The sequence below is a fragment of the Cynocephalus volans genome, chromosome 14, assembly GCF_027409185.1.
Source record: "Cynocephalus volans isolate mCynVol1 chromosome 14, mCynVol1.pri, whole genome shotgun sequence".
Classification (NCBI taxonomy): domain Eukaryota; kingdom Metazoa; phylum Chordata; class Mammalia; order Dermoptera; family Cynocephalidae; genus Cynocephalus; species Cynocephalus volans.
Window position 1 is genome coordinate 25933123 of NC_084473.1, and position 10352 is coordinate 25943474.

At 53.4% G+C, this 10352-nt stretch overlaps 1 protein-coding gene across 3 annotated transcripts; it reads left to right on the top strand.

Moving 5' to 3' along the window:
* Positions 1-257: 257 nt before the first annotated feature.
* TMEM214 (transmembrane protein 214) lies at positions 258-8854 on the top strand. 3 transcript variants are annotated; one of them, XM_063078312.1, is made up of 18 exons: positions 258-402; positions 1298-1500; positions 2265-2415; positions 2702-2836; positions 3080-3162; positions 3599-3704; positions 3815-3896; positions 4185-4286; positions 4373-4411; positions 4676-4817; positions 5243-5334; positions 5639-5687; positions 5876-5989; positions 6225-6342; positions 6950-7046; positions 7254-7422; positions 7566-7717; positions 7924-8854. In XM_063078312.1, the coding sequence occupies exons 1-18, from the start codon at positions 258-260 to the stop codon at positions 8048-8050; spliced, it is 2106 nt and encodes a 701-aa protein (XP_062934382.1). In that variant the 3' UTR covers positions 8051-8854. The 3 variants fall into 3 exon arrangements, with proteins under 3 accessions (XP_062934382.1, XP_062934383.1, XP_062934384.1); XM_063078313.1 differs by lacking the exon at positions 4373-4411; XM_063078314.1 differs by lacking the exons at positions 7254-7422; positions 7566-7717; positions 7924-8854 and adding an exon at positions 7188-7236.
* The last annotated feature ends 1498 nt before the right edge of the window (positions 8855-10352 follow it).

Consider the following 10352-nt stretch of genomic DNA (forward strand, 5'->3'; position numbering starts at 1 on the left):
CACTAGCACCAGAAAACTAGTACCTTCCTAGAAAGAAGGAAGCATTTAATCTTCAAACTCTCCCCGGTGGTGAGGACTATTCCCACCTGATCCTTCTAGCCCTACTAGAAGCTAGAGCTGGCAAGACGAGGACTACAAGTCCCAGGCTGCCTTGCGGCGGGCGGCGCGCGCGGGCCTCGAGGAGACGTGGCAGAGCGCGGTGCGCCGGCGCGGGACCGGAAAACCGGGCGGAGGCCGGGGCGGGCGGGCGCGGAGCCATGGCGGCCAAGACGGCGGGCGGGGGGCGCTGGGAGGTGGTGAAGAAGGGCCGGCGGCCTGGGGCCGGCGGCGGCGGTCGAGGCGGCGGCGGGGACCGCCGGGCACTCGGAGAGGCGAACGGAGTGTGGAAATACGACCTGACCCGTGAGTACCCACCCGGCCCCCGCGCCCGTTCCGCCGCCGATACCGCCTGCCCCGGCAGGGCAGCAGCGAGCAGTGGCCGGAGCCTACAGGGCAGAGCAGCGCCGGGCTCTCCGAGCGCCACCCTCGCGTTGTCTCTTTGGAGCGTCTCTCGAGAGGCTCACAGCGCAAGGGGAGGTTGCCGGCCTGACCTCACTGGTGAGGAAACTGAGGCCAAGTGAAGTCGGACACCTTGCCCGGGCTCACGTGTCAAGAGAGGACTAGGATTCCGGCCTTCGGACGCTCGGTTCACTGCACACAGCCCTCCCTGCTGCCCCGGGCCCTCGCTGGCCTCTGGGCAGGTGTCTGAGAGCTGGGAAGGGGCATCCTGGGTCATTAAACACGGTACCCTTTCCTTAAGTAGCCAGCAGGGCGGGGAGGGCCGGACAGGAGGCCCAGCAGTGGGAGAGAGAACCCACCACACGCTCTCAACAGCCCCCGGGTATTGTTGTGGGTGGCGCCTGTTTCCTCAGTCTCCCGGAGGAGTGGAGAAAGTTCTCCACTTGTTGATTCTAGAGTTGTCACGTCCCGCAAGAGGAACTGTGTTGGAACCAAGATGGAAAAAGCCTGTCTTGCCAGACCAGTAGCCACTCACCCAGGAAGCCAGTCCTCAGTATCTGATCCCTCTACTAGAGCTCACATACTCTGATTTGTCTAATGAAGAACCGCCCCATCTCTGAAAGAGCCCATGGACTCCAGAGCTGTGACGATTGAAAGAAGCAATCAGGAGAGCTCCCTGCCCTGCTCCTTAAGCAGTCGCAAAAGAGTTTAAGTCAGGCTCCTCTGCAAACGAATTAGGTGGCAGTGTGGGGAAGGGACTCAAGGGTGGCCCCCCTTTCTCTGCCTGTCTTCACCCCAGCTCCAATCCAGACTACAAGCACCCTTTACGAACGGGGCTTTGAGAAAATCATGAAGCGACAGAACAAGGAACAGGTTCCACCCCCTGCTGTGGAGCCTCAGAAACCAGCAAACAAGAAGCAGCCAAACAAGAAGACAGCGACTCTCTCCAAACAAAACCAGAAGCAGGGTCGCTTCCGCAGCCTGGAGGAGGCTCTCAAAGCTGTAAGTGCCTAGAGTTCAAGCTCGGGAAAAACGGGGGTGCTTGACATGTAGAGGATTTGAAAGAAGGGGGAGGAGGACGCACAACTGAGGGACCTGTGGGATTTGGAATACTATTGGTGGAGAGGAGGAATTCAGGAAAAGTTGGAAACCCCAAGGGAACAGAATGTTTGCACTGAGAAAGGAAATGGGAAGTTTATAGGGAAACACGGATTAATGAGAGGAAAGCCTTGAAGACCCAGGAACACTAGGGAGAGGAAAGAGAAACTGGTTGTGGTTCTCAGTCCCACAAAAACAGTGATCTTTCATTTTCCATCTTGTCCTCTGTTTTCCCCCCTGAGAGTACAAAAGGCTTATTAAGAGTATGGGGTCTTGCGGTCAGCATTCGCAGCTGTCCTATTCCACACCTTCTAAAGATCTGGATGCAGCAAAATCGTGGCATTCCACATACTTATGGGTTTTTTGTTTATTTGATTGTTTTTTCAAAAGATGACTGGTAAGGGGATCTTAACCCTTGACTTGGTGTTGTCAGCACCACACTCTCCCAAGTGAGCGAACCGGCCATCCCTATATAGGGATCCGAACCCGTGGCCTTGGTGTTATCAGCACCACACCCTCCCGAGTGAGCCACAGGCGGGCCCCACATACTTATGTTTAAAAACAGAAACCCTTTTTTCTTTCTACCACCACATCAACTATTTTCCCACCCCTACCCTGTTTCCCTGCCCTTCACTCACAACTCATATGGGGGGGTGTGTCCCTGGCAGCTGGATGTGGCAGCTCTGCAGAAGGAACTGGACAAGAGCCAGAGTGTGTTCTCTGGGAACCCATCCATATGGTTGAAGGACCTGGCCAGCTATCTCAACTACAAGCTACAAGCTCCTCTAAGTGAGCCCACACTGAGCCAGCACACTCATGGTTAGTCTGTCCAACACCCTCAAGCTCAGACAAGTTCAAGAAAATTTTTAAAGGACTGTATGTTAGTAACAGAGCCCAGTGCCCTCCATTGTCCTGATTTATGTGTGTGATTTGAGCTGTTATTAAATCATGGCTGTGAAAGTTTCTGGGCCTCATTGGGAGAGGGAGGATGCCTCCATGCAGGGATCCCTGCTTCCATTCACTATTCTCATGAAGAGAATCAGAATTCTCAGAGCTGGCAGGGCTGTCTGGTCCTAGCACTCATGTGGAGGCCTATGGACCCCAGATTATCCCTACAGCCTGGTGAGCCGGGAGCTACGTGGGATCATCCGAGGGCTACTGGCAAAGGCAGCAGGGTCTCTGGAGCTCTTTTTTGACCATTGTCTGTTCACCATGCTGCAAGAGCTGGATAAGACACCAGGTGAGAGGGGCCTGTGAGGGATAACCCATCTTGGGAGCCTACTTCTTTTCTCCTGCTTCCAGCATGGCTGAGTGGTTCTGTTTCCAGCAGAGAAATGCACTAATCTTGGCACTTTCAATGGAAAGGTAGGAGGAAGTTAGGACACACTAGGCCTGGGTTCTGTGCTCATAGCTGCCAAAAGGAAGATTTTAGGTTTGGGATGCCACATAGCATGAGTAGGTCTGAGAATGTGAATCTCTCCAGGGGAGTCACTACATGGTTACCGCATCTGTATCCAAGCCATTCTGCAAGACAAGCCCAAGATTGCCACCACAAACCTGAGCAAGGTGAGCTCTGGGTGGTGGTGGGGACACCAGGAGGCTAGGCAGAGTCTACATTGTTGTACTCAGTTATGTGATAGTGGAGGACCCTGTAAGACCAATAATAATAGGTAATACTATTAGCACTTACTGTGTGCCTGCTTTGGATATATTTGAGGCATGTACTGCTACTGTTCCCATTTCATAGATGGAAAGATTGAGCCACAGTGGGGTTCAGTAACTTTCCTAGGGTTGGTCAGCCAGTAAGTGGCAGAGTGTAGGTGAGGCCCATGCTCCAAATCACTGCACCACCCTGCCATAGGGTTCCACTGTCACAGTGTCCACTGTCATAGTGTTCTGCCTGCCCCTCCTCACCCAGTTGACATCTCTCTTCCCACCTGGCTTTGGGGGTGTTCCTGGTGCTTTCCTTATACCAACCTGCCTTCCCCACTGGTCTCCTCAGTTCCTGGAACTGCTGAGGTCCCACCAGAGCCGACCAGCAAAGTGTCTGACCATCCTGTGGGCCTTGGGTCAAGCAGGTTTTACCAACCTCACCGAGGGTTTGAAAGGTAATAAGGAAATGGAAAGAAAGAGGGATGGTCTTAGAGCCAGGAAGCTCCTCTCTGATGTCCCGGGAGGTGTAAGCCTAAGTCTTCCTCCCTGACCTTTATCTCCACAGTGTGGCTGGGGATCATGCTGCCTGTGCTGGGCATCAAGTCTTTGTCTCCATTTGCCATTGCATACCTGGATCGGCTGCTCCTGTGAGTAATGAGGGGACAGCAAGGGGAAAGCCCAGGGTGTCTACAAGTGGCTGTTTTAGCAAAATGGGATACTGTGATTCTGGTCTCCGTAGATGTGGGGACAATCAGGACCAGCTCCTTCCACCTCAGAATGTGATGGTGAGGAAGGAAAGAAAGGGAGCCATGAAGGGCTGGGGGATGGGTAGAGTTTATGTCTTTTTCCTAGATGTTGGCTTAGCTGGGGTCATGGGCAAAACAGCTGTCCTGGGTAGTGGTCTCCAACAAACCTGTTTCTTCCTTCCCCCAAAGGATGTATCCCAACCTCACCAAGGGCTTTGGCATGATTGGCCCCAAGGACTTCTTCCCACTTCTGGACTTTGCCTATATGCCCAACAACTCCCTGACACCCAGGTAGGACTGCCCTGAGGCACACTGCTGTGAAGAGATCCCAGTTCAGGGTCAGAACCAGGCACTATATTCCTGTTCCTTCTCCTCAGCCACCCTAGATCTGAGACTTGCAACCTGGAAGTTCAAGGGTAGGTTTCAAGCGATCAGTGAAAACCTGAAATTCAATGGATTTGTGAGTTTGATTGGCCTGTGAGCATGTTTTTAGGGAGAGGATCTAAGGCTTTCAACAGATTTTCCAAGGAGTCTCTAAGTAAAAGGATTTGAAGCCATTAGAAGGCCCTCAGTAACTCTCCCCCTCAGGCAGGGCTTGGGCTCTGAGGCAGGCAAAAGGGTCACATTGCACAGCCCCATTTATAGCCTGTGCCTGGCTCTTCTCCCCACCCCCACCCCAGCCTGCAGGCGCAGCTGTGTCAGCTCTACCCCCGACTGAAGGTGCTGGCATTTGGGGCGAAGCCAGAATCCACCCTGCATACCTACTTCCCTTCCTTTCTGTCCAGAGCCACCCCTAACTGTCCCCCCGAGATGAAGAAAGAGGTGAGGCAATGGGGGGAGGCTTTTCCTTCCCCAGGGGTCAGCACTGGTCCCTATCTGCAGACCAAGGCCCTACCTTCATAGAGCACATTTCCTAAGTATTTTCTTAGCTCACTCTTGGCAACCACCTGCCCCACTCACTCACACTCTACCCTCAGAAGAATGGACCTGAAAGGGCAGTACATTCAGGTCTGGATGCTTTCTAATGCCCTGTCACTTGCAGACAAATGAGCTTTGAGCTTGAGCTCAAGCTCTAGCTTGGGAGCCCAGCCTCCCCCTTTACAGCCTATCATAGAGCTTTCTCCACTTCTCAGGGTGGATGTGTTGCTCGTGTGGCCTCACTTGGGGGGGGGGGATACCTCTCAGTACTCTCCCTCCCCACTAGCCTCATGCCCCCAGCAGTCTCTCCGTTCTGTCCCCCTGTGCAGCTCCTGGGCAGCCTCACCGAGTGCCTGACTGTGGACCCTCTCAGCGCCAGCGTCTGGAGGCAGCTATACCCCAAGCACCTGTTGCAGTCCAGGCAGGTGGGGGTGGGGGGCCACCTGCCTCTGATCCACACAGAGAAGCTTCCCGGTTCATGCTTCCCAGCCTGAGGCTGGTCTGTCCCTGTTCTAGAAGCAGAAGGGGAACATTGGACACTGTTCTGCAGGCTCACGCCTCTCGGGGTGAAGGGGGACATTGCTGGGGTGGCCCCGAGAAAGCTGCTGCTCTTCGGGTGTTGGGTGGAGAGTCTCATCCTGAAGGAGCCAGGGCCTAATGGAGGACAGGAGGATGGGAGGGGCAAAGTGGGCCACCTGATTGCAAGGGGTGTGCTTTCCCCACAGCCTACTGCTGGAGCACTTGCATAGGACCTGGGAGCAGATTCCTAAGAAGGTGAGGATCTGGGAGGACTTGGCAGGCTCAGCCTTGTCTGGGTTCATGCCCCTCAGCCACTGTCCTCCCTTCCCTGAGAAGGTGCTCTGGGGGTGCACCTGGCATGGAAAATGCCACAGGAGGGAGGCTCAGGTTTCTGTCACAGCCCAGATCCTATGTTCTCAGCCCAGATTTTTCTTATCTTGTAGGTGCAGAAGTCTTTGCAAGAAACTATTGAGTCCTTCAAGCTTGCCAACCAGGAGCTGCTAAGGAAGGGCAATGGTAACAACCAGGATGTCGTCACCTGTGATGCGGCCTGCAAGGTGCTGGCACCCAGCCCTCTCCAGCCCACACGCTGTCCTATATCTCTGTCTCAGCACACCCCGGGTTGGGCCTGTATCACATTCCTGTCCCACCTGTCTGTAGAGCCCCCGGCTACCACCAGGTTAATGTGAGTGTGACCCGCTTCCTGGGGGGCCTGGCTGGAGGCCTGCCTTAGGAGGTAAGGACCAGCCCCTCTCCCTTGTGATCACTGTTCCCTACCCCCTCTCCCTCTAGGGTCTGTTGCAGCAGGCACGGGTCTCTCGGCTACCCTGGACACGGTTAGTCCTGTTGCTGCTGGTCTTTGCCATAGCTTTCCTGTGCCATGACCTCCGCTCTCACAGCTCTTTTCAGGGTAAGCAGTTGTTGGCAAGCAGGAAAGACAGCATGGTGGTGGGGCACAGTGCTAGGTGTAGCATCTCCCCCACCCCCCAACCTACCCCTCCACCCAGCACACGCCTACCTTTGTCCTGACGAGTTCTCAGTTCTGCAAATAAAGATTTTTCTGTCCACAGAAGCAGCATTACCACTTCAGACTGGGCTAGTACTTCGCAGTATAGAAATGCTGGCATATTCGTGGTGGTACCATTTAAATACATGTTATCTCCTTTTAATTCCTGAGGAAATTGAGGCTCAGAAAGATTTAGCAGTTAGCTTAAGATCACAACTAAAAAGTAGAAGGGCAGACCCTCAGATCTGATGCTTCCTGACACCTTAGTCCAGGGCTCCACCTGGCTGCTGCATTCCTGTTCACCTGGCCCAGCAGAGGGGGCTTAGACCCCCCACTGCCCAGGCCTGCATGCCTCCCTCCCAGCAGGCTCCAGAGCAGCCTGGAGCCAGCTCTGCAACCCTGTGAGCCCACAAAGTTCTGCCCCACTATGCCTGCTCCTGGGACCTGTAGTGTCTGTCTCGCTGCTCCCTGCCCATCTCACCTCCCAGCTCACCAGGCCCCTTTTACTCAGCATCCTTTGCTGGCCAGTTGCTTCAGTCGTCTGGTTTCCTGCCTGTTGGCCAACAAGCATGTGCCACGCTCTACTCCTACAGCCTGCAAGGCTACAGGTGAGCTCCTCCCAGGGAGGAGAGAGAAGAGGTATGAGAGAGCAAGCTTGGATGTCAGGGTGGTGATGTGACTAGGGTGGGCATTGACAGTCCGTGGAGGTGCTTGTGGTTTTCCTCTCCTGTGACCTTCCTTTTCCTCAGCTATCCTTTGGGAGTCAAGCCGACCTGAGGAAACTCAGCCCTCCTTCTCCACTCCATCTTCTACAGCTGGGTAGAGGAGACATTGCCAGCCTGGGGCTCCCATCTGCTAACTGTGGTGAGGCCTGGCATGCAGCTGGCCTGGGACTACACCAATGCCACAGTCAGCTTCCTTTCTGCCCACTGTGCCTCCCACCTTGCCTGGTTCGGTGACAGCCTCACCAGCCTCTCTCAGAGGGTGAGCAGAGACAAGGAGTCAGAGAAGGGCTGGTCCTCCCAGGGGCAGAGTTGTTGGGAAGGGGCAGCCCCACGTGGACTGGGTCCTTAGGGCTGGGGTGCATTCCTCCGGGCCCTCTGACCCATCTATTCTCTGTGGTCCAGCTACAGATCCAGCTCCCTGCCACCCTGAGCCAGCTGCTCCATTATCTGGGGGAGCTGCTCCTGCTTCTCTATCAGAACATACTGCTGCCATTGTGGCACCTGCTGCTTGAGACCCTGGCCTGGGCCCAGGAGCACTGCCATGAGGTGTGCAGGTGAGACTCTCACCCAGGGCTCTGACAGGATCCCTAGTGGCCCCATTTCTTGTCCCCAGTGACAAGGCTTCTCTGTTAAGTCTCTCGAACTGCCCTGCCTCTTGCTCATCTCTGGCCACTCTGGGTTGAGGTTTGTGGGTCTGAGCTGCATCCCTGCAAGTTGACACAGTCACACACACACCAAAAATGTTCTGCTTTCCTCCCAGAGGTGAGGTGACCTGGGACTGTGTGAAGACACAACTCAGTGAGGCTGCCCACTGGACCTGGCTCTGCCTGCGGGACATCACCGTGGCTTTCTTGGACTGGGCATTCACCATGATATCCCAGCAATAGGCCCTGCCTCCCTGGCAGGGGAGGCCATTTGAGACTGCTTGGGGCAGAGGGTGGCAGTTTTGCATGAGGTTCTTTTTTTACTTGGTGCCTGAGTTCTGTCTCCTAGGTAAGTGGCCTCTGCCCCAGTTCTTCCATGTTTGGTGGGGACTGGGCCCAGAGGGATCTCATCCTGCCACCCACAAATCCACTGAACACTTCTCTGAGCACATGGCTCCCAACCTCCATCCTCGGGCTGGTAGCCTCTCAATTCTTCTCTTGCTCCTGCCCTCCACTTCCCTCTATCTCGTTCCTCCAGCCCCAAATAGCTCATCTCTAAAAAGATGGGAGTCCCGTGTGTGGATTCTGCATTCTTCTGACAAATGATCCTGCTCCAAGACTTTAGCAGCCTACTGTCCCATTCTTGGTCACAACTTTAGCCGCAGTGGAAAAAGGAAAGGGACCTCCAGAAGATCCAGAAGAATATAGCAGCACAGTGGACAACAGCAGCTTTACCTCTACCTGCAGACTGGGTGTCGCTGTCAGTGGACTTAGGGGACTGGGTGGAAATGCTTCTCACCTCAAAACACAGGACTTCAGCCCTTTGAGGCCCCTCATTGCTCTCACCATCATAATCCTACCTTGACTCTCCTTTCCCCTTCATGCTGGGGGGCTGTGCCTGAAGGCTCAGCTCCTTTCTGCTGCCCATGCCATCATCCATCTGGAGAGCAGAGCCCAGGCATTTGTGTGCTTCGGGCCCAGGAAACTTCCACCAGTCTGTTGAGACAAGACTCGGCATATGGTTGGGTATGCCTACTAGGAATAAAGGACACAATTTGATTTCTAACTTTCCTGTCTGCATCTTCATGTAGGAATTCCTGTAGTTATGGGACAGGAGAACAAAATATTGGGCCCCTGCCCTCCTGGAGATAGTAGCCACTGATAGCAACAGAGCTGGCAGGTAAAGCCTACATCCATCACTCTAAAGTTTGGCCTGTTGGGGGTTCTAAACACCCCTCCTCTTGCTCCTCTAATTATATTGTCTGACTTGTCACTGTGATTCATGTCCCAAGGTTTGCCATGACAGCTTGAATATTTTATGCCTGGAAAAGCAGGGGGGAGTCTCGTATGGGAATTCTTGGCCAGTGATCAGGGAGGGTCCTCTCCTTGCCAGGACCTTAATTTACTGATTGATTTTATAAGGCAATGAGTGAAAGATTTAGAATTCCAGGAAACACATGAGTCCAGAGTTTATCACCAAAGTCCCTTTTTATTTTTTGACTTGAGACTACAATAACTGCTCTGGTTTTTCAGTTCTCAGCTCAAGTTTGTTTCCTTGGAAGTTTCAAATTAATCAGCACTGGAGATGGCCGTCCACTCAACTTCCATGAACTAGTTTCCATTTCCCTCATAAACACCCACAATGATCAGTTACCACTTTCTCTCACATGGTGTCCTCAGACACTCCCGGGCTTTTCCAGGGCTATTATAAACTAGCAAGTGTAGAAAAATGTCAAAAAAAGTAAGGTCATGAAGACTGCAGCAGTGCACATTTTTGCCAACTTCCCTCTTGGGAATTAGTCTACATCGGGCAGACCCCCTGCTCTCTTAGCGGCCGTTAACCGTGACCATTTTTCCCAGAGAAAAGAAACCCTACCTGGCAAAGGGCCATGGTCTAGGTCTGCTAGGTAGTTTTGGCCAAGGGTTCCCAGGACATGTTCCATTTCCTCAATTCTTCCTTACTGGTCAGACACAAATGGATGCAACTCTTTTTAAGAACAGAGGATCCTTGTAACTGCCTGTATTTAAGGCAAGTTGGAGAAAGGAGGTGTTGTAAGGTGCAAAGCACAGGACGAGTGAGGCAATGACACTGCCCTAAGATGAGTCCAAGGCTGTTGGGCTGAGTTCTTTCAATCCAGCATCTCAGAGAATGTCACAGATTCCATGCTGGCTTCTAATGTGTGTGCTACATTTACCTTGTCGGGGTCACTTAATTTCTGACACTTTAATTCTGGAGTGCAACATTTTTCGTGATCAACTTAGGTTGATTGGGGTCTCCGTGCCTCTCGGGGACACTGACACTAGCCTTAATTGGCTTTATTTGCTAGACACGTTTTTTTAACCCAGTACTGGAATTGTTCAGTATTTTTCCTGTCAGGAGTAGTCCAAGTGCTGCACCTTCCCTCCATTAAAGCAAAACCAGACATCCAGACATTTCATTTTTGCAGAGCTGTCGGCAAACAGGCCAAGCTGAACCGGTAAACTGAACCAGTGTGGAGGGTACACCAGCAGAGTACACCCCAGTGGTGCTGTTGAGTGGGGCGGT

What these genes read in the sequence shown, in the direction of transcription:
- TMEM214 (XM_063078312.1), top strand. Translation starts at nt 258, where the DNA reads ATGGCGGCCAAGACGGCGGGCGGGGGGCGCTGGGAGGTGGTGAAGAAG. An exon ending in TGCAACCTGGAAGTTCAAGG is followed by an intron (nt 4,412 to 4,675) that starts GTAGGTTTCAAG and finishes CCCCCACCCCAG; the next exon opens with CCTGCAGGCGCAGCTGTGTC. An exon ending in TACAGCCTGCAAGGCTACAG is followed by an intron (nt 7,047 to 7,253) that starts GTGAGCTCCTCC and finishes CATCTTCTACAG; the next exon opens with CTGGGTAGAGGAGACATTGC.